The 24,299-nt window shown below is 43.3% G+C and overlaps 1 protein-coding gene across 2 annotated transcripts; it reads right to left on the bottom strand.

The window, feature by feature from the left end:
• Positions 1–287: 287 nt before the first annotated feature.
• Positions 288–23,624, bottom strand: CLIP3 (CAP-Gly domain containing linker protein 3). 2 transcript variants are annotated; one of them, XR_012802635.1, is made up of 14 exons: positions 23,304–23,624; positions 20,668–20,816; positions 20,064–20,203; positions 19,405–19,498; positions 19,127–19,288; positions 14,108–14,226; positions 13,470–13,706; positions 8,779–8,914; positions 6,236–6,364; positions 5,593–5,727; positions 4,103–4,226; positions 3,724–3,792; positions 3,461–3,533; positions 288–3,240 (listed from the first exon to the last, which is right to left on the bottom strand). XR_012802635.1 is itself a non-coding variant. In XM_075608310.1 (14 exons), the coding sequence occupies exons 2-14, from the start codon at positions 20,801–20,803 to the stop codon at positions 3,186–3,188; spliced, it is 1,605 nt and encodes a 534-aa protein (XP_075464425.1). In that variant the 5' UTR covers positions 20,804–20,816; positions 23,304–23,623; the 3' UTR covers positions 288–3,185. The 2 variants fall into 2 exon arrangements, 1 of the variants encoding a protein (XP_075464425.1); XM_075608310.1 differs by having other exon boundaries at positions 3,728–3,792; positions 23,304–23,623.
• Between the last annotated feature and the right edge of the window lie 675 nt (positions 23,625–24,299).

Here is a 24,299-nt window from a genome sequence, read left to right on the forward strand (position 1 = left end):
TGCCAGAAGTTGCCTGAGTGGAGGTAAGAGACCTTACAGAGGCCTCACGCGTGCTCCCCGGCATTTCGTTTTAATGCTTTGGGAAAGAGGACGGGGCTTCTGTAAGCGCCCCCCCCCCTCAGAAAATTTTGCTCCCCAGAGTTTTCACACCCCATTCTTTAAAGGTATGTGAATAGAGATGAGGAGCACTGCTAAATAGGGCTAGCTGAAAATATTTTAACCTTCAATATTAAAAAAGTAAAATATAATTACACATCAGGTCAAATAAAATCCAGATCTCACAACGGTTAATATGTAAATCTTTTTATTTTGAGAGATATACATACATTAAACTATATATGATTAGTAAAAGATCACATTTTACAGATGGGTTTCAGGATTCAGGCTGAGACCATCACAATATATTTACATAGGGTTACCTGACGGATCTGTGACACCTGTTAATAAGTAGCACTGGAAAGACCTGTTAGTTAGTATCACTGTTAGCCCAAGACACGGTTATAGTAAAAGCTCTGTAGATACACTATATCAGAGACATTTTATTTTCTGTTATACCAACGCTCCCTAGGGTCATATCAACAACTAGCTGGTTACAAGCAAATGTCTGTGGACAATCTTCTGTACAACTCAACCTTTTTACTTGTGAAAGTTTGCAAAGCAATGTACCTGTGATGTATTTAGATAATGCACTGTTTTTTGGAGAACAAAGTAACATGGACATTATATACAGTACAAGTAGATATATATATTTTGTGTGTATGCCTACTATTGTGACCTTTATAACTGTGGTTATTGTATTTATTTCATGTATATCTACATTATACAGTATGTTCTGCACACCAGTGGTATAGAAAAAAAACAATAAATGTTGTACAACAAAACATCTGTAATACAGAACAATGTATATGCAGAGCACTGTATATTTGTATACTAGAACAATGTATTATGTAGAGCACCTTTATTGACTATAGAGCAGTGCTTTGCAGGCCCCTTTTATTAGCTCAAAGCCTAACCTGTCCTGCACGTTTTTCTTTTTTACTATGGATTTGCAGACAAACCAAACCCAGGGGAGCGTGTTACTTTAGCACAATGCACAGAGATACTCAATAATCACAGCACACTGAACACTGCATGCTATGTACGGAGAGGGAGGGGGCATGCAATAACCGTGTATGCAAAGAGCAGGATCGTAAGCAGGGGCTGCAAAGAGCACATACAGGGGCAGCCTGCAGTGTCTGACTGACATACACTTTACAACAGAAGGGTTTCATTACTGTTCACCAACCCACTGAATGGTTTATCTCCTCTACAGTGGTTGCTGCAATTACATGGCAAAGGAAAAGTTAAATACATTGCTTAACTCTTTCAGGGCTTAATACAAACTGGAGTTTACTTTAACAAACCAGTCCTCAAACTGCAGAGTAATTGAGAGTCAGTGAGTGGGGGGATGGGGGCAGAGAGAGCATACAAAAGTATCATGTTTGGAGGGATGTATCTCACCAGTATATGTATATTGCAGTATCATCTCATGTACTATGTCCCACCTGCATGAGTATAACGAATTTTTAAAGAGGAGGATGAAAAAGATGCTGCTCTGTCCAGATGATTGAATTACAAGAAGTGAGCAGAATATGTGTGTGGTCAGTGTAGAAATGCTGCTACTAATGTTCTACTTGTGGCTACACAAGGTCCTAGAAGCAGGTTGATAGAGTTTCTTACATTTGATATGAATTGTTAGGCTCTCGTCCATCCAGACCTGGAAGGGTTTTTGAAGGAAATGAATGAAACATGCACCCCACTATAATCTGTGATGTGTAACTTCTCCCTAACGCCCCAAAATACAAGATGACACACACAAAAGGGGGGCAAAATTGGAGCCAAGCATCTTGTTACATTGATGCTGAGAGATACTACAGTAGGTGAAAATGTCTCTGCTATTGTCAGTTTAACAGCAAGATTGTAGTTATACACACATATATAATTTAGCATGGGTTTATACTACTAATTTCATTCAATGCCACTTCATCAGATATCACAGCTGTTAACACAGCGACACACCAATTGGCAGCAAATGTTTAACAAGCGCTCAAGGGATTAAATTACTGAGGCAGCAACAAAAGTACATGTACAGTACATGAACCATTAAAGCCATATACACAGTCGTGCTCAGTGCTCCTGTATACTCCTGCGCGTTCACGAGGGTGGGGCGGATATGAAGCTGGTAGGGGAGGCTCTGTCACATTTGCTCAACAGAAAGACTCTGCTTGTCACTTGGTGCCTACGTTATATAGGTCACAGACTGGCACAGAACAACAAGCAGGCCTCTTGTTACAAGATGTGCATGAAGCTCGTCCCCTGTTACTGCACACAATCTTCCAGGCTGCTTCATTATCCCAAAGGATGAGGCAAACAAACATCCAGCCCCCCCAAAGCACCTGCACACTTATCCTGAATGCTGGGAATGCACCGCTCCTGACATGTCATTTTACTGTATGATTACATAGAGCAGGCAGGGCAGAAATAAGGAAGGTGCAGTTGTTCTCGGCCCCTGAAAATGTGTAATTTGAATGAAGAGAGTGGTAGATCGCAATTAAAATCTACAGAACCTCTCATAATAAATATAAGTGAGAGCGCCACCGCCAATGGATGACAGGCAGCGGCGGAAACCTGAAATAATAACTAGGTAAATTCAACAATGATTCCTGCCTCTGCTTTCCATATGGAAGAAGCTTTAAGGAAGAGGGAGAGAGTAGCTGTACTCGGTATTGCTTTTTACTGCCACATGTCCATTGTATGTTTGGAATGTGTTATGCTGCTATAACCCCTTCCCTGCCAAGGAGGTATTACTCTGCAACGCATTGAAGGATCCTCTAGCACTGAAGGAGTTAAAAGGGCAGGTTAAGACAGTCTTGTTTTTTTTTTTTTTACTCCTAGAACTGGGACAATTCTGACCCAGGCAGAGAGTAGGGTTCCACTCACACTCATCCCTGCTTAGGGTCCCAAAAGGTCCATCCTGTGGTTCTTCAGCAGGTGGGACAGTGAGCAGTGACAACCAGGAGGACATGGGGACTCGGTCTGCAGAGCAAGGCACTGGGAGGGTCACTAGGATGGCAGACAGAGATGGGGAGAGCAGTCTTTGATCGGACAGGAGTGGAGAGAGAGGTGGAGGGAAGACGGGGAGGGATTTAAGACTGCATCTCCGTACGCAGGAGCCAGGGAAACCAGCAGCAGAAGAGTAATCTGGGAGAGAGACATTATATAGAATGGTGAGAGATAATAGAAGACAGAGGAGTAGTGAGAGATAGCTGTGCACAAGAGAGAGGAACAGAGTGATAGGTAGCTGTGTATATTATAACACAAGGGAGGAGCAGAGAGAACGATAGCTGTGCATATTATAACACCAGAGGAGCACAGTGAGAGATAGCTGTGCATATGCTCATACCAGAGCTAAGCACTTTACCTAGAGATGGAGTTTTCTGACGTGATGTCTTTCGGAGTCCTGACTGTAGTAAAGTTACGCTTTGGTTGTGTTACTGGGAGGAGAAACGAGAAGCAGAATTTGACTCCACACACACAGGGCCTCAGCAACAGAGATACACACAGTAATACAGTGTCCCATCTGGATTGATACAGAAATCCACTGAACATACATACATACATTTATACATACATACATACATACATACATATACACATATTACAAGAGATGCAAATACTGTGTACCTACTAGTAACTTGATGCACCTTCTTCACTCCATTGCCATCTGTCTGAGGGTCTTTGGGACCCCCAATCCTGAAACAGAGTAGAGATTCTGATTAGATTAAACTTCCCACAATTCTCTTTGGAGGTCTGGTCACTGGTTTTCAAGGGAAAACCGTCTGACAAACATCCAGTACTTTGTAATGTGTTGCTGGCACTGAAGGGGTAAAGCACCTCATGAACACAACGTAATAAGACAGGAAACACACAAAGAGGACAGAGTTGCTCATATGGCTTAGTGCTCTCATGTCACTGCAGCCTCGCCATAGCATTCTGAGTGGGGCTGGTGCCCCATTGCCCTGCTGTGTCCCCCCCTTATAAGTTATATCCCAGAAGAACTCACCTCTGGACCCTGGAGGGAGGAGCGAAAACACCTTGTTTGGGGGAGCAGGTGAAATAGCGAACCCCAAAAACCGAGCCATCATGTTTCCCCGTGGTCTTATCCAGCTCAATGCCAAACCAGTACCCTTTGGGTGCGCAAGAGAGGAGGGACGGAGGAGAGAGTAAGACCTCAAAATCAGAACTAAGAAATGCGTCCCATGGAGATACAGAATTTGATACATTCCATTATAATGTGTGTTGCTTACACTCCTATTGAACCTAATAAGCACTCTATAACTGCTATTAAACAATATAACTGCTCCATGTAACTCCTTATATTGTTCCATTATAACTTGTCCTATTGCTCCATACTGTATAACCACTCCATATAACTCCTCCTATTGCTCCATATAACCTCTCTAGCGTCTCCTATTTCTTCATAAAATATTTCACTATAACATTGCTTTTTCCCCCGTATAGTTGTTCCCTATTACTCCTCCCATTGCACCCTATAAACGCTCCCTAAATTACAAACGGACACACACAAGTTGAAGCAAATGCTTAATACATTCATGCCAAGAGAAGCAGGATACAAATAGATTTCTATTCATTGAACAAAATACCCTGCTCCACGTAATGTCTCTAATGCTATAAAAGGGAGGGGTGCATCTAAGGGAGAATTAGAACATGTACAGCCAAAGAACAGAACCCTATGTAGTGCACTCAGGAGGGCCTCTTCGTATTAGGCTCAAATTAAAAACATTTTATTACATAGCAAACATCTCAAACTAAAAACACGATTAAAAAAAACAAGTAGATGCGGACCCTGTATTCGGTGGTGTATAATAAGCCTGTGTAGTCTCTGAATGGTATGACAAGTTCAGTTCATTGTTGTGAACCGCCTACATGTGTCTCTCTAAGGTAGTGGTATCCGCGATGGTCTAGTGGTGAAGTCCCCCCTAGCCAGAAAGGAACGCTATCCTATAGAGTTTAACCGGTGTTACTCTGTGTATATAGTATCATTATCATGCAATGTAGCAACTAGCTATGTACACTCAACCTGGTTTAGAACTTGTGTGTCAATTTTGGGGTTGGACACTTGTACCCACTACAGCAGTATACATCTACTTAGTATTTGTATCATGTTTTTAGATTGAGTTGTTTGATATGTAATAACATTTTATTATTTCGAGTCTAATACGAGGAGGCCCTCTTTCGAGTGCACTACATAGGGTTCTGTTCTTTTGCTGTACAAGTAAAAATACATTTCGTAAGCAACAATTTTAGCACCAAAAATAGCATCTGAAACAAAGATTAATACGTTTTCATTGAGGAGTGTACTTTGCACATAAAATACTGGAGTAAACGTGACCCAACATACTTTTTAAGAACAGCGGCCATAGGAGATTGCATTGCCGTAAAAAAAAAGCCGTGTAGCATTTCTATTCTTTACATGGGACTAAAATTAGTGCTGGAGTATTTTTACAGACAGTGTATTCATTTATGACTTACCGGGAGCAAAGTCTGTCTTGCCATAGAAGCGCACAACCCCCTGCTTCTGCCCAGCCACCAGCACTTGGTCCCCAACGTCAATCTTTAGCCCCTCTCTGTCCAGGCTTCCTACACTCAGAGACTTCTTCTGCACAGCTGAGGTGAGACCAGAATGAGAGCAAAGAGATGTCTTACAGTCGTGCTGATCTGCTACCTAGCACTGCACACTATTTACAACTAGGGCAAAATCCTGCAATAATATTCATAACATGTCCTTTGACAACAGCATCACTAACTTACATTATTATTAACTAGTGCTGCTAACCAGTCCTTTAATTAGATATAATTAACCTTACACTCACTACTGTTAACCAGTGCTGTTAACTAACCTTTTATTAATACCGTACCTAACTATGAACAATGTGAGAAAACATTACTAGTCCTGTGCTGACACGACAACTATCTAGAGCCACAACTATTGCTGCTAGTTAGTCCTGTGGCAATATTTCATTAAATGTTTACTAGTCCTGTGACTAACTAACTTTAAAATTATCACAGTAAACTCAGACCCAGATAATATTTGTAACAGCAGTCTATTATAATATTTATTCTAACTAGTTAAATAACAAGCCCAGGAGACCAGCAGTGTTTCTCATCTTCTTACCTTTTTTCTGCTTTCTCCCCTTACCAGTGACCCGGGAAAAATCCATGCGAGGGGTTTTCGGAGTTGAAGTGACAGAGGAGGGGGTCTGGTCAGGGGCTTTGCTGATTTTGGACACTGAGGCAAACATTCCTGGAAGACAAAGTGGTCAGGTAGGGGGTCAGAAAAGTCAGATATTTTTTAGAGCAGACCATTTTACCTTCCTACGCTTCCCGAGGCAGGTACACAGACACTGGTACACATAGTACCAATACAGACCCACCAACCATGCACACAGAAGGATGCTTGTATAGCCTAAGTTGGACCTGACCCCTGGACTTTTCCCTAAGAGGGTAAAAGGAGATTGTGTTTGTCATGAGACTGGTCCAGTGCAAACTAACAAGGAATGGGTTAATATTCCAAGGATACAAGAGGCAGGATGAGTGGGAAACAATTAGAAAAGGGGGAAGTGAATCCAGTGTCAGAAGATGTCTTATGGCAGAAGATTGTTTACTTATATGTGGCCCTTTATTTGACACATTAGACCAGTGTTTCCCAACGCCAGGCCTCAGGGAACCCCAACAGGTCAAATCCTAAGGATATTCCTGCTCCAGCACAGGTGGCTCAGTCAAAATGACAGAGCCGCTGATTGACCCACTGTGACGGTGAAGAGGTTAACCAGGCTCACTAATAAAGGTTAAGCCCACTTGGTTACCCCTGATCCGTGTGTTGAGGTCCTAGAGTGACAGCTCTTGGACCCAGATGTCAGAAATGCATTACTGTGACTGTGTGCAAATTATGCGACATTAAAGATTTATTTGTGTTTTGCCATTCCTGGGGTGCTGGGACCGGGAGATTTCTAGGATGTAAGTTTCAGGGTGGGTTTGCCAGAGAAACTCTTTACAGAATGTGTCTATGTATCGGGGTTCCGGAGTTCTGGGATACCCCAATATTTGGATCCAGGAATCGAGTGAGATTCTCGGATACAGCCAAGCACATTGCTCCGGGCAAACTCTGACTCTGAAAACGTTCTTACGACTCACCGATAGGATTCCTGCTGCAGCAAAATCCAGACAAGGTAAACGGGCATGAAGGGGTTAATGTATACCTGCAACCATACAGGGGGTCCCTAGTATAAAGAGCGGTCCCTAGTATAAGGAGGGATGCCCAGATACATGCCCAGGTACCATGAACCTAGTATAGGGGTTCAGGGGATGCTACAGCTATATAATAAAGCTGAGAGTGATCTCTTGTGTGTAAAAAGTTTAAAAGTTATTTCTAGAGTGTGCCAAGGATGAGGCTAGTGAGTGTAGACAGTATATACCCTTACTCCGTCCCTGACACCAGAACGGGACTTTTGTATAACACGAGATACACAACACAGTGGATTTTATTAAAGAGTTATATTTAATAGGTATATATGCTGATAACCTGTGAATGAACTGTGGGATTTCCAAGTCATGGATTCCGAGGGACCAGATGGCTACCAAGCTTGGTGCCTATGGATCTGTTCGGAGTTCGTACTTGAAAGCCTTAGGGTTGCCAAGGTCTTAGAACAGACGGGGTACTGCAGTTCTGCTTGAGTACCCGCATCCTGGGCTAACACAGGGCTATCCAGCCACCATTTGCCAGAACCCAGACTCTGTGGAGTCTGAAGCCAGGGGGGGCTCAGTATGCAAAGAGGCAGAAGTGCCAGGTTGGCGTATGTCCCTTTTCAGAATGAAAAAAGTTGCCCACCCGGCTTTACAATACCGGAAAATCGGTGATTGGCTGGCAGGAGAATTCCCACACTCTAATAGGCTGTAGAGGTTTGTGAATGGGACACTGAAACCCATAAGGAGCCTTGCAGCCAATCAGGAGGGCAGATTCCAAGCGACAAACCAACAGCGGCAAATTCAAAGATCCTCTGTGCTGAATAGACGCGAGCCGGCTTCAAAGATTTTGAGTGAGAAAAATTTCTGTCCCGCTTTTTGAGAAAGTAGCGGTTGCGGCTGGCATTGCGTGCCGAAATCAGTTCCAGGACTATCGTGAGTACCTCCCGGTCATTGGAAAGGGCTCCTAGAGAGGTCATTTTTGTGCATTTTGTTTAAAGGTCAAGTTTATTCTTTAGCCCCGTTCCCAGTAAGTGTGGTAACTGTGTAAATTGTGTTACATTGTGTGTATGTCTTTTCCTGAAATAAATTACAATTTATTTTACCTCCTTGCTTTGCTCAATCAAATGATCCCGGTATAAAAAGGTGTTGATAAGCCTGGTCTCCTGTGACACCCACCTGTGCTGGAGCAGGGATATCCTTAAGATCTGACCTGTTGGGGTTCCCTGAGGACTTGAGTTGGGAAACATTGCATTAAACTGTAAGATCTCTAGAGCAGGGATTGAAAGCTGCATAAGAGCATACATTATAGCCTTAGGTCTAAACCTCTGCTTGGGAAGGAGGCTCATTTCTGCCAGGGGTTTTGTTCAATCCATAAGATAATCATTGCTCTTCGAAAATCATGTTTCCAATAAAAAGCTCTATCTCTCACATTTCAGGAGCAGGGCACACAAAAGCGAGGAGCGCCGCACTCACCATGTTTGGGGGGACAGATAAAGTACCGGATCCCCCCCACGTTGCCGTCGTTCTTTCCCTCTGGCTCATCCAGTTCCACTCCGACCCACTGACCGCTGGCAAACTCTGTGGTGCCACAGAAACGCAGCGTACCTGCCTGCCCGGAGACAGGTGTAAGGTAAGAGGCAGAGCAGATATGGACCTCACAGCTGGGGAACTAGTGGTACCCAAGACCGGCCCAATCCCAGGCTTCACATTATGTGCACACACTGTGTGCAGAATCCTTCAATCACTACATCTTGGGGACAGGCATCATGACATGATTGGCTTTCTTTGAAAACTATATATATATATAAATATTATAGTAGTTCTTCTCAAATTATGCACTTCTTTCTACCAGCCTCAGTATGTCTCTAACGCTGTTCATATATCTCCATCTCTCCTTTCTTCACCACTTCCATGTTCACATGAACTACTTTCTTACATGCGCCCTCTGACACTACATAGCTATATCGCCTGCACTAAATCACACCCCTACAAATCATCCTCACACATTCTCTTTCTATCCATGCTTCTCCTCCTTGCTTCTGGGGATATCTCTCCCAATCTTGGTCCCTGCCTTATTTCTACATGCTCTCGTCCTCGCCTGACAAATGCAACCTCTACTCCTTCTGGTGTCAACCCCTCTAACCTCATACCCATCCCCTGCCACCCTCCCTCCTCTCTCCCTTTCTCCTGTGCCCTTTGGAATGCTCACTCCCTTTCTAACAAGTTCCTCTCTGTACATGACTTCTTTCTCTCTCACTCTCTGCTCCTATTTGCTATAACTGAGAACTGTCTCACTCAGTCTGACTCTGCACTGGAAGCTGCGCTCTCTTATGGTGGCCATTCTTTCTCACACACTCCTCACCTTGGTGGCAGGGGTGGAGGTGTTGGGCTCCTCTTCTCTCTCCCATTAACAAACCCTTCCTATTCCTCCCTCTCTTGTTTTTCCCTCCTTTGAGGCTCACACTGTCCAAATCTTGTCTCCTCTCCCTGTCCACATCACGGTAATCTATCGCCCACCAACCTCTACTCACCCCCTTCTGCCTTTCTCTCTCACTTTGAATCCTGGCTCTCTTTCTTTCTGTCATCAGACTCCCTTGTTCTTCTCCTTGGGGACTTCAATTGCCACATTGATGACCCCTCTCTTCCTTGGGCTTCCCGCTTTCTCTCTCTAACCTCTTATTTTGGCCTTCAACAGTGGACTGCAGCCAGCACCCACAAGGATGGCCACTACCTAGTTCTGGTTTTAACTAAAAACTTTTCTCTCTCTGATTTCTCCATTTCCCCTTTTCCTCTCTCTGACCATCACCTCATCTCATTCTCTCTATCTCGCTTCTCCCCTTCCATCTACCCCTCGGTTCTGCAGAAACCTGCACTCTATTAACCTACCAGCCTTTGAGTCCTCTTTACGCTCCTCCCTCTCCTCTCTCAGCTCTGCTACAGACCCTGACAACCTGGTCAGGAACTACAACTCTGCCTTATCCTCCTCTCTTGATCTACATGCCCCGCTTTCTCTCTGCTGTCCTCACCCTTCTAACCCCAGACCCTGGCTAAATTCCCACGCACGCATGCTGCGTTCCTCTACTCGTTCCTCTGAATGCCTCTGGAGAAAATCTCACACTCTCGCAGACTTCCTTCACTACAAATTTATGCTACACTGTTTCAACTCTGCCCTCTCTCAAGCTAAACAAATCTACTTTTCTTCACTAATCAACACACACAAATCTAACCCATGCTGACTCTTCTGTCTTTGACTCTCTACTCAAACCACCCTCAGCTGCCTCTTCTTCCTTAATCTCACCTCAGGACTTTGCTGACTATTTTAAGAAAAAGGTGGAATCCATACGTCAGAACATACCCTCTCTGTTTCCTCCTCCCATCCTACACCGCTTCCTAACTCTCCTCCTGCCTTCCTTGACTCTTTTCCCACTGTCTCAGAGGAGAATGTGTCACTGTTGATCTCCTCTTCTCCCTCTACCACTTGCTATCTTGACCCCATTCCCTCCCATCTCCTAAAATCTCTTGGTCCTACTATAATCCCTATGCTCACACACATTTTAACTCCTCCATCTACTCTGGTATCTTTCCATCCTCCTTCAAGCATGCAACAGTCATACCATTACTCAAAAACAGCAAGCTTGACCCTACCTGTCTTTCCAACTAGCGACCTGTCTCCCTCCTGCCTTTTGCCTCTAAACTCCTTGAACTTCTTATATTCTCTCGCTTGCTCCATTTTCTCAAAACCTATTCTCTCCTAGACCCTCTACAATCTGGCTTCCACACTGCTCACTCCACTGAAACAGCCCTCACTAAAATAACTAATGACCTCCATGCTGCCAAAGACAGAGGTCATTACACTCTGCTTATATTACTCTCTGCAGCATTTGACACCATGGACCACCCTCTTCTCCTTCACATTCTCCATACTCTTGGTATTCGGAACAAAGCTCTATCCTGGATCTCCTCTTACCTCTCCCATCGTACTTTCAGTGTCTCTTCTGCTAACACCTTCTCCTCCTCTATTGATCTCTCTGTGGGGGTACCCCAGGGCTCTCTCCTGGGACCTCTTCTCTTTTCTCTGTACACACTCTCTCTAGGTGACCTAATAACATCTCTTGGGTTTAAATATCACCTCTATGCTGACGACACACAAATTTACTTTTCAACCCACGACCTTACACCTGCTGTATAAACCAAAGTTTCTGAATGTCTCTCTGCAATATCATCCTGGATGGCCCTCCGCCGCCTTAAACTTAACATGGCAAAAACAGAGCTCCTCATACTTCCTCCCAAACCTGGCCCTACTACCTCCTTCCACATTACTGTTGGAAGTACGATCATTCACCCAGTAGCCCAAGCACGCTACTTAGGGGTCACAATCGACTCCTCTCTCAAGTTCTCCTCTCACATTCAAAACGTTTCTAAAACCTGTCGCTTTTTCCTCCGCAATATCACAAAGATACGCCCATTCCTCTGTTCCTCGACTGCAAAAACTCTGACTCAGGCCCTCATTCTCTCCCGTCTTGATTACTGTAACCTCCTGCTGTCCGGCCTTCCTGCCTCTCACCTGTCTCCCCTACAATCTATCCTAAACGCTGCTGCCAGAATCGCACTACTCTTTCCTAAATCTGTCTCCGCGTCTCCCCTCCTGAAACCCCTCTCCAGGCTTCCGATCAAATCCCGCATCTCACACTCAATTCTCCTCCTCACTTTTAAAGCTTTAGACTCTTCTGCCCCTCATTACATCTCAGCCCTAATTTCTCGCTATGCACCATCCCGACTCTTGCATTCTTCTCAAGGATGTCTTCTTTCTACCCCCTTTGTATCTAAAGCCCTCTCCCACCTTAAACCTTTCTCACTGACTGCCCTGCACCTCTGGAATGCCCTTTCCCTCAATACCCGACTAGCGCCCTCTCTATCCACCTTTAAGACCCACCTTAAGACACACTTGCTTAAAGAGGCATATGAATACCATTGTGGATAATACTGGACACATGATACATAAAGCTTGGCCCCCTGCAGACACACTTACCAGAACTCCCTCCTACTGTCTCTGTACGTTCTCCCTACCTACCAATTAGATTGTAAGCTCCTCGGAGCAGGGACTCCTCTTCCTTAATGTTACTTCTATGTCTGAAGCACTTATTCTCATGACCGGTTATTTATATTATTTGTTATTTATATGATTACCATGTGTATTACTACTGTGAAGCGCTATGTACATTAATTGCGCTATATAAATAAAGACATACAATACAACACAATACAATACAGGAGACAGTGGTAAGTGTATGTGATAGACATAAACGGGAGAAGTGTGTATATACAGATATTATTACTTTTCACTAAGGAACTTGTCCACTCACAATTTCTCCTTCATAATGCTAAGGGAATTTTATTACATTTTTTTGCCAGTTTTAATTGCACTGAATCGCAGCTCACATAAATGCTTCATTTATTTAAACTTTTAGGCATTTTCAAATATTTCACATGATCTCTTGTTGTTCGGTCTCAGCCTCAAATAGAAGATTTTGAATCCATAGGACAATAAGAAATATTATAACATTTAGTGTAGGTACCTGCATACATGGAGTTTACCTGGACAGGGATCGCAGGCTTAAATATTTTTTTTTTTTTATCAAACGATGGAACTAAATGACACCTTTGTTAAAATATTTTGGATCAATATGTAATTTATCACTAATAAATTGCAACACACAATCCCAGCAAGCTCAGAACCCCAATTCTCCCTCCAGCAGAGGTAAATGAGAATTTGCATAGGTAGTGTTAGGACCTGGTCATGCCAGGACGTGGCTTGCAGGCTTATAACGCTTTGTCCAAATGACCCTTACTCACGAGAATATTTAAGTATTTTACTATGTATTTCTGTCACATTGGATGTAGCATTGGGCATTTCTGTCTTTTATTTTTTTACTAATAAATTGCAAGCCAATTTGGGAGGGCAGGGTTTTTGTATTTGTTTTCCATAAATGTATGGCCAATTCCCTATCCCTAGCAGCATACGCCATAAGGTATTGAAAGTTATATAGTATTACTGATGCATTTTGTCATGGGGGTAGGTCTGAGCTCAACCTATTTCTGGTTTGCTAGATGTATGTATACATACATACATACATACATACATACATACATACATACATACATACCTTCTCTCCATCCACCAGCACCCTGTCTCCCAGCCGGAGCCCCAGCGATGTTAGCATGAGGTTTCCAGGGATGTTGTCGTAGTTGGGAAGTGTGACCTTGGGAAGGTTGCAGCTCAGGGGTACCATATCCAGAAGCACCTGCTTCAGCTCTTTGGCGATCATAGCAGACTCTGCCTTGTCCAGACTCATGTCCATGGGGTCTGGGACCACATCAGCAGCGACTTGACCTTTACTGTTCTGTGGATTTGAAAGCACAGAGGGGGTAATGCTGAAAACTCCCACTGTATCGCCACACTGTGGGGGGTTCAGTCACTGCAGGGCTATTAAACCATTGCCAGGGAGTGTGATGGACAGAAGGGGGTACAGAGAAACATAAGCTCTGTACTTATGAAGAAGAGACTTGTGTGGTTTGACAAACCCTGTACACTATAATTTAGTCTATGAAAAAAGTTCACTTCAGTACTTTAGAAGGTATCACAACCTGCATCTATACTTATAAAACAAACACACTGGAATCCCTTTACAAATAGTGCCTAAAAAGCCCAGTACAACTACTTTTGAGGGCATTACACAAAACAACACACGAGGCAGCGAATGTTACCGCCAAACTTGCACCCAATTAAAGAAGTTCCTCTCACCCTGACAGAGGGGTTGGCCCCATGTTCCAGCAGACATTTTACAGCTCCCAGGCACAGGTTAGAGGCTGCGATGTGCAGGGCGGTGCCGTGGTTAAAGTCACTGCAGGTGGAGTTCAGCACTGCAAGAAGAGATGGGGACAGCTACAACAGGCAAGAGCAGCGAGCCGCCTCCTCCTTACTCTGCGCAGAAACGTTACTCTTACATCTGCTCACTATCTATTCACCATTACACATTCCATGTGGCTACAAAAAATATATCAGCATAACTTGAAATGTTCCCCTATGTCATCCTCTCTCTAACAATCTGATGTATCTTTCTACTTTCCTTCCCCTTTCTCCCTCTTTCCCCCTCATGTTTCTCTCTTTTCTCCCCCTCGTGTGTCTCTCTCTCTCTCTCTTCTCCTCATGAATTTCTGTCTTGTACTTTTTTTCTCTTTGTGTTGTTTCTCTCTTCTTCCCTTTCATGTGGTTTGTGGTGTTAGAGGACTTCATTATTAGGAATGTAGATAGGGCAATCTGTTGTCATGACCACATGAACCAAACAGTTTGTTGTCTCCCGGGGGCAGGTAGACATTGTTGGGAGGGGCTGGGACTGACCCGGCAGTCTTGGTACACGTTGGCATCAATGACAAAGTTAGAGAAAGATGGAGGGTCTTAAAAAATGATTCCAGGGATCTAGGCCGTAAGTTTAAGGCAAGGACCCCCAAGGTAGTATTTTCTGAAATACTACCAGTGCCATGTGCTACCGCAGGGAGACAGTCAGAGATTAGGGAGGTCAATGCATAGCTAAGAAAGTGGTGTAGGAAGGAGGGTTTGGGGTTTTTAGAGCACTGGGACTCCTTTTTTAAGAGGTGCTATCTTTATGGTAAGGACGGATTACACCTCAATGAAGAGGGCATGTTAAAAAGTTTGGAGGAGATTTTGAACAAGGATGGAAGGGGGAGGGACGACAGACAGATAACAAACTAAATAGAATAGATGGGGATGGGAAAATAGCAAGGGGTCATTGAGGTACAATGGGGGAAGTTGGAGTTTGGCAAGCAGAGAGACACCCATATTAAATACAGATAATACTAGAAAACTTCTAAAGACTAAATTCTATTTGAGTAGAAAGGCAGGAGTAGATAAGATAATAGTACAGACGGGGGAAAAAAAACCTTAAATGCATGCTTGCTAATGCAAGAAGCCTGAAAGATAAAATGGGGAGCTTGAATTAATAGCTACAAGGGACCAGTGTGATACAGTAGGCATTACTGAAACAGGGGGTAAACGGGGCGGTTAATTTAGAGGGTTATTCCCTTTTTGGAAGGATCAAGCAAATAGAAGAGGAGGTGGAGTATGTTCATATGTTAAACCGGATCTAAAACCTATTACAAGGTAAAATGTTGAAAATGTAGAGACCTTGTGGATAGAAATTAGCAGTGGTGGTAAAAGTACAAAGAAAATGTTTGTAGGGATACGCTATAAACCACCAAATATTTGTGAGATTGAGGAAGCTAAAATAATTTTGCAAATGGACAAGGCCTCAAAACTAGGTCATGTTTGCATAATGGGCGATTTTAATTATCCAGACAGACAGGGGAAATGAGATTAGCATTACAACAAAAGGAAACAGGTTTTTAGGGGTGCTTAAAGACAAGTACATGACTCAAATTATCGAGGAACCAACATGGAGAGAGGCAATAATGGATTTGGTAATATCAAACAATGTAGAAGTAAAAACAAATATTCAAGTCCTGGAATATTTGGGTAACAGTGATCACAACATGGTCTCATTTGAAATAAATAAAAAAACATATTACTTTGAGTTTAACAAAGATTTTAAACTTTAGAAAGGCACATTTGAATAAACTGAGGTCTAATCTACAAGTAATACACTGGGATTATGTTTTTGTAGGGAAAAATGTGGATGATAAATGGGCAGTCTTTAAAACATTGTTAGGAAAGCACACTTATCAGTGTATACCCATGGGTGATAAATATAAAAGAAACAAATCTAAACCAATGTGGCTAATTAAACAGGCAGGGGAGGAAATGGAAAAGAAGAGGCAGGCACTTGGATTATTAAAGTCAGAAGGGACGGAGGCATCGTATCAGAATGATAAGAAATGTAACAAAAGTTGTGAAAGGGCACTCAAAATAGCAAAAATGGATAATGAAAAAAGATTGCAATAGAAAGTAAGATCAACCCTATAAAGTTCTTTAAGTACCGTAAAAAAAAAAAACAGAAAATAAAATATAGGACCCTTTCAGTGTGAGATGGGCATGCAAATGATTGGAAATATGGAAAAAGCAAAGGTATTAAATAAATTCTTTGCCTCTGCATTTACCAGGGAAGAATCAATTGCAATAGTAGTGCCGCAGGAGGAAGCCACAACCTCTATAGTAACAAACATTTGGTTAACCGATGAAAAAGTTCATAGGCAGCTTGATAAAATTAAAGTAAATAAGGCACCTGGCTCCGATGGCATACATTCATGAGTTCTTAATGAGTTAAGTTCAGTAATAGCCAAACCATTACGTGTAATATTCAAGGACTCTATTTTTACAGGTTCAGTACCACAAGATTGGCGTAAAGCAGCCGTGGTGCCAGTATTTAAAAAGGGAGCAGATCACAACCAGGAAATTACAGACTTGTAAGCCTGACATCAATACTGGGGAAACTTCTTTAAGGTTTAGTACGGGATAATATTTGGGAATACCTAATAAAAAATAAAATTATTAGCAATAGTCAGCATGGATTTATGAAGGATAGATCAGGCCAAACTAATCTTATTTGTTTCTTTGAGGAGGTAAGTAGGAATTTAGACCAGGGTAATGCAGTTGATGTGGTCTATTTAGATTTTGCAAAGGCTTTTGATACGGTTCCACACAAGAGGTTAGTGTACAAAATAAAGCAATTTGGACTCGATAAAAATATTTGCACCTGGATTGAAAACTTGTTGAAGGACAAACAACAGAGAGCTGTAATAAATTGAACTTTTCAAGTTTGGGCTAAAGTTGTGAGTGGAGTACCTCAAGGATTGGTACTGGGACTCCTGCTTTTTAATGTATTTATTAATGACCTTGATCGAAGTCTCCATCTTTGCTGATTCTACTACTGTATCTTACACAATTGATCTCATGTAATTTATTTTCTCTTTGTGTTTTTTCTCTCTTCCTTTCTGTCTTCTTCCCTTTCATGTTTGTATTTCCCGCTTCTGACCTTTCCCTCTCATCTTTCCCAGCCTGTAGCTTCATCCCCAGCCCAATGCTGCTCTACTTGAGGCCCGGCACCTGGCCTATGCCATGCCCAGATACAGAGTCTCTGCAGAGGAAAGGAGTTCCCCTCTGTGCTTCCTGCATCTCAGGACCTGGGACAGCAGTCCCGGCTTTCCCCCCCCTGTCGGCGGCCCTGCGACTCCCTATAACGCCTCCTATTGCTTGATATAAATGCTCCCTACAATTCCTCCTATTGTGCTTCTTTTAATTCCTATTGCTCTCTATAACTCCTCATATTTCTTCATGTTACATCTTCCAATTACTCTCCTGTTCCTCCATATAACTGCTCCCTAGAAGTCATGTTGTTCCTTATAACAGGGATGCGCAAACTGGGGGAGGTGCGGGCAGTTTCAGAGGCCCCGCACTCTTCCCCAAGGCATTTAAATTAATGCCGGGGGATCGCGTGTGGCCTCTGCAACTCTATACTTACCAAGATTCAGATGCTCTGTGATGTGTCACCTTGGCAGCAACGCCACATCAAATGACGCCACGGGATCATGTGACGTGATGTCACATGCGTCAAATGATGCCACAGGTCATGTGATGTGACATGGCCGCACAGCGTCATTTGACGCAGCTCTAAGGTAGGGCTGGGGGGCGCGAGCATCGAGGCAGGAAAGACAGGGGGGCGCAGCAGCAAAAGTTTCTGCTTCCCTGCCTTACAATACCTCTTTATAACGTCTCCCCATAACTCTCCTCCTGTTGCCCCATATAAATGCTCCATATAACTCCTCCTATTGCCCCATATAAATGCTCCCTACAACTCCTTACATTTCAACCAAGCTACTGCTCCCTTTAACAACTATTTCCCCATATAACAGCTCCCTATAACTGCTACTATTGCTCTCTATTACTGCTCCTTATAACTCCTCTTATTGTTCCATGTAACCGCTCCTTATAACTTCTCCTACAAAGAACTGCATCCTTTAATTTCTCCAACTTCTTCACATAGCCCCAGTGTGAGGATCCGCTTTGCAGCCATCATGGCCTACAGACCAGGATGCTTTCGGCCCAACTAAGATATCTGCGGAAACAGGAAGCCATCCTCTCTTTGACTCCAATTGTCTGCACCTGTTCCAGGGCTTTAAATAGCAGCCAGTTGCTCCTAGCCAGTGCCTGTGCAAACTATTAGTATACTGGGTGTGCTGCTCATCCTTGCTAATGATCTTGTTTGTGACCGCTGCCTTGTACTCTGCCTTCCTCCTATTGTTTCATATAACTGCTCCCAATTACTCCTCAAATGGCTTCACATAGCTCCCTATGACTCCTATTGCTTTATGTAACCTCCATATAACTCCTCCTATTGCTCCATATAACAGCTCCCTATAACTCCTCCTATTGCTCCATATAACTGCTCCATATAACAGCTCCCTATAACTCCTCCTATTGCTCCATATAACTGTTCCCTGTAACGTGTCATATTTCTTTATATAACCGGTCCCTATAACTTCTCCTATTACTCTATATAATTGTTCCCTATACCTCCTCCTTTTGCTCCATATAACCACTTTCTATATCTCCTCCTAATGCTCAATATTATCGCTTCCTTAGAACTCCTCCTATGGCTCCATATAATCCCTCCCAATTAACTCCTTCTACTGACGCTCCCTAAATCCCAAGCTGACACACAGAAGCAAAGAATCTTAATACATTAATGCAAAGAGGGACAGGATGAAAATACTTCGCAACAGTTCAGCTTCCAAATTTTCTTCATATATACCGATTTTGACCCCCACTTTTCTTTACTCCTTCACTCACCTTTGGGCTTAGAGGCTTTGAGCAGAATACACAGAAGTTCAGGAACGTCAAAATACGCTGCGTAGTGCAAGGCGTTCATGTTGGTCCAGCGGCTGCGCAGGGTGATATCCGCTCCGAGCAGGAGAAGCTGATTGGTCAGTCTCACAGCGGCTGTGGGGTCACCTGGGGTCAGAGGATAGGTGGCGGTCATACGCAATCACAGGGTACACTTGTATGCATATGGTGCAGGTTATAAGGAAGGTTGGGTGCAGTGGTACCATTAGCAACTGATACATTACCTACTCCATGGGCTCCGGCTTTGCAGGCATAATGTAACAAGGTCATATCGGTCAGTCCGTCCCGGTCATTCACATGACACCCCCTCTTCAGGATCTAGGAGAGAGACCTGTGTCATTGCATGGAAACAGGACCCAAAACATGCCTCACATCTGCCCAGAATGGCTTCAGAAAAGAATCTCTCCCAGTACAAACTCCAGACTGAGACACAGCCCTAGAGGTGTCAGGCTCTGTATCCAAGCACCCTACCCCTAGAGGTTCCAGGTTATGAATCCCTGCACCCAGCCCTAGAGATACCATGCTTTGTATCCAGCTCTAGTACATGGCCCTAGAGGGGCCAGTCTCTTTATTTCAGCACCCAGCCCTAGAGCTGCCAGGTTCTGTAACCAAGCACCCAGCCCTGGAGCCATCAGGCTCTGAAAACAATCACCCAGCCCTGGAGGTCTCAGGCCCTGCACCTTAGCACCCAGCCCTAGACATGCCAGGCACTGCATCATAGCACTCAGCCATAGCGGTGCCATGCTCTGCATCTTAGCACCCAGCCCCATGGATGCTAGACTCTACATCTTAGCACCCAACCACAGGGATGTCAAGCTCTGCATCTTAGCACCCAGCACCAGGGATGCCAGGCTCTGCATCTTAGCACCATGACCCCTCTCACCTCACTGCCGATGATATCAATCTTGTGCTGCACCTGAGGAACCCACTGGCGGATGATCGCAAAGAGCTCAGGGACACTTGTCTGAGGGTCAAACATAATTTCCTGGCAGGCAGGGTCATTGGGGTCAAAGAATGTGTAGGCTGAGAGATGGGAGTGAAAAGAAAGAGATATTGGGAAAGATACAGTGTGTTAGAGACAGAGATAGGAAGTGACAATTCAATGGAGGTAGAGAGGGGTAAAAGAGGATCAAGAGGGTCAAAGGGCAAGTTGGAGAAGAGAAATGGGGACAAAAAGGCCAGAAATGATTAACAATATGGTTTACTATAAAAAGCCATATAAATCTATTGATTCTTGTAAACTCCTTCTCCTGAGTGAAGACACTAACTCACAGCAACCTTAGGAAGTTAACCCCTGCAGTGCCAGAAAATCTTGTGCAATTTGTTGCAAGCCCTTCTGACTTTGCAGAGGTTAGGATTGCCAGTACAATCCAAGAGTATCCTGGTTGAATACAAATGATTATGGTCATGTACAAGCTAATGGCACACTTTGTATTCTGCAGTGACACATATAAAGTGAGGAACAGAGATATTATAAAGATTATTACCATAGTCCTTGGGTAGAGGGGCTGGGGCCGAGGTGTGAACCATTGGTCTCTTCCTCCTCTCCTGCAGGGGGCTCGGGAACTCCAGGGGGTGCGGAATATCCTGTGGGGTGGAATCTGGGGGGTCCTCTCTGGTCATGGTTAGTGTTTTCCTATTAATAATTAAGATAAGATGATGTTACAGGGTTGCAATAAGGCACTCAGACATTTGGTAATACAATGGGACCAGTGCCAATGCAATAAGGATCTGACATATTATACTACGATGTTACATGGTCCCTGCTAGGGCAATAAGGCATTGAGGAGCTGGGTTACTGCAATGCAATGTAACAGGAGCAGTAATGCACTGTGCAGCCTGGTTGCATGATTACCTCCATAGCAATAAGAAGCTCGGGATCTATGCTACTGTAATGAGATGTTTTATGATCACTGCAAGAGCAATAAGGCATTTAAAAGATGTCACTGCTGGAGCATGAAATTACATCAAAGCTGGGATACTGCAATAAAATGTTACAGGTTAACAAGATGCTGGGCTATTGATGTATTATCCACAGTAAATAGCCTTTAGTGTAATAATCTGAATATTTAACGGCAGAGCATTGTTCCAGTACTGACAGCATTACATGCAGTGAAGAACATCGTTCCAGTTACAGAGATATTGGTAAATTAATCCAGTCAGAGAGCTGTACTTAGGAGCTGCAGATGTTAAAAAAAAAACACACCAGTGCCATTCTGGGAATGACTAACGTCAACAGTGACCCACGTCACAGTGTCGGCAGCAGAAGAGGATGATGAAAACCAGGAGTGGACTCTCGCTGAAAGGATCTGTGTATCCCAAAGAATCCCAGCATTTTATCTCAGACAGAAGAATCAACTGCCAGAGCATCCAGGGCTCTGCATACTAATACGTATTGCTTACAGGGTCTTCAGGCAGCAAAATGTGTCCAAACCTCATAACACCAGTATAGAATCATTATGTGAAATCGATAAAAGATCATAAAGAGAAATCTGAACACTCATATACTGACCTCTGAAGTGGTCAGTGGGAATTCTAAATCCCCACTGCCAGCTGTGTGTGAACTTCAACAAGTTACACAGATGCTACATTAGTAAGCTCTGTAGAGATTAATTGTGCTATATTATACAGTATAACCACACGAATTGGCGATATCATATGATTGATATAAAAATTGATTGATGATGACCATGTACTTTGCATCTTACAGGGAGATACATTTGATAAACAGAGTATACAGGAACGGAGTACATATATTAGCAGCGTGAGAGGGAACTTATGTCCTGAACAACTTGCAATCTAAGATACAAAAGTCAACTATAGTACAAACTACCTTTATCTTTTCCTCAGTCCCTACCTTGAAGAGTTTACAATCGAAGATACAATAATTGAATAGTAATATGTGCACAGAATCCAGATACAGTACCAAACCCTTCTGCTTTCATACATCACTCATACACACAGACATCTGCATAAACACACACATTGTGAGGCTCATCCCCATTGTGCTGGGCACCTCCCTAGCTCCACGCAAAGTTGTTCCTGGGACTGAGCCAGACTGCCGGCCAGGGACAAAGACCATTTCACAGTCAGAGCCAAATCATTCTCAGTCTAGAGACTGTTCCAGAATGTCCTGATTATTAAGAGATACAATGTGCTTAAAATATCTCCAAGTAGAGACACAGCGCGTCCCCAATCAGGAGAGAGCTGGGAGCAGAGACACATGGACTGAAGTAGATGCAAAGAGAGAAACACAAGGAGGATCACAGACACTGAATATAAACATTGATGAGTGTACTGGAGAATTTAAAGAAGAAACAAAGAGAGAGACGCAGTCAGAGAGGAAGCACAGAAAATAAAGAGAGCAATTACATGGGAAAGGATCCCAAGAGTGCAGGGAGGAGGGAAGGGAGAGATGGGAGAGAATCAATGAGTGAGGAATTAGGAGAGTGGATGTAAATTTTGTGCCATAAAACATGGACCTTTCATGTCTTCCATTAATCAACGTCCCAGGCTGAAACCATCATGTACTATCAGCAACAAACCCCACTGGCACGCAAAACCATAGTGTGCCCCAATTTATCACTGAAAACAGTCACATCATAATTTACATAGCCTGCGTCATTGATGTTTTGGGATATAATGCATTGTTCCCTATAGCAGTCAACCCACTTTTATAAAACACATGCATCTAATCTGCCTACATCATCTGAATATTTCTATATCACTCTCTATGCTCTCTCTCTCTCTATATATATATAATATATATATTCATGCCCATTTCTCTATCCGGATATTTGTATATCGTTCTCTGTACCTGACCCATGATGTATTATATTAAGCATCTGTGCATTCTTGATTTACTATAGATGTATGTATAGTTAGATGTAGTTCTTATAATTACTTATCTATTTTTACAAAAAAAAAAAAATATATATATATATATATATATATAGCACTCGACATAATGTAATGTATATTACGCACCTGTGTGTCTTATATCTGTCTATTTTTACATGAATCATATTAATATAATCTAGATTTGTCATCCATCTTCCTCTGTATCCTATCAGCCCTGGTACAGTATATAGCCCTCCTGTTTGTGTGGATATACCCCACTCACCCGATCTGCTTTTGTGCTGGAAGAGGTCACTGTCCTTGGTGCTGATGATGTTCAGCTCCTTGTTGTCGGGTGATAAAGCCTCCTGCTATGATGCTGACCCCGGTTCTGTTCAGGTGGATTTCGGTCTTGATGCTGGTCCTTGCTCCTATTTTTTTCCCCTCAGCCTTCCTGCGTCACACGGATGCTGAAAACACTGCGGAGCTAATGAGAGGGAGGAGAGAAGGGAGGAGGGGAGAGGGAGAGGGAGAGACAGACAGGGAGGGAGGGAGTGTGACACGCAGACAGAGGAGAGGGGAGGACAAAAAAACATGCACACAAGGAGGTAGACGAGAAAGAGGAGGGATATGGAATAAATAGAAGGGAAAGAGGCAGAAGGATGGGCATCATGACAGAGACATTGACTAGAAAAGCTAGAGAGGTGGAGAAGGGAGGACACATAGTTTTAAAGGGAGGAAAGAGAGAGAAGAGAGAGGAGAGCGAAAACTGTTGGGATAAGCATGATAGCTCAAAAGAGAAAACAGATGCATGCACAGTCCAGAAAGGTAAATAGTATAGAGCGGAAAATATTTTAGGCGTTAAGAGATATTAGAAATTTGGAGTTGGATATCTTTGGTTGCCGCACTATTATAATAAAGTCTTATATAAGACATTTTAGCATAATAAACTGTTTATTTGCAGGTTACAAATGCAATGTAGAGAGAGGAGAACTGGCGCAGAGTCAAAGAAGTGGGTCCCAAGGTTGATGAAGAATAATCCTTTTTTTAATCCATAAAACAAACGGAGGTAATCACTCTCCTACGTATTTCGTGTACACCGGTACACTTTATCAAGGAGTACAAATGCACAACGTCTCGGGACTCTCCCTTCCTCAGGTGAAATATTTACATAAATCGGTGACAAAGGGAATATGTTTATATACCCTGTTCCTGTCTCAGTTGAGCTATCATGAGCTTTGTGTCACGAGTGAAGCCATTCAATGAACAAATGGGGCCAAAA

This window comes from Ascaphus truei, chromosome 7 (genome assembly GCF_040206685.1).
Source record: "Ascaphus truei isolate aAscTru1 chromosome 7, aAscTru1.hap1, whole genome shotgun sequence".
NCBI classification, from domain to species: Eukaryota; Metazoa; Chordata; class Amphibia; order Anura; family Ascaphidae; genus Ascaphus; species Ascaphus truei.

What these genes read in the sequence shown, in the direction of transcription:
- CLIP3 (XM_075608310.1), bottom strand. Translation starts at nt 20,803, where the DNA reads ATGACCAGAGAGGACCCCCCAGATTCCACCCCACAGGATATTCCGCAC. An exon ending in TTGATATCATCGGCAGTGAG is followed by an intron (nt 19,499 to 20,063) that starts GTGAGAGGGGTC and finishes TCTCTCTCCTAG; the next exon opens with ATCCTGAAGAGGGGGTGTCA. An exon ending in GAAGGTGCATCAAGTTACTA is followed by an intron (nt 3,534 to 3,727) that starts GTAGGTACACAG and finishes TTCTCCTCCCAG; the next exon opens with TAACACAACCAAAGCGTAAC.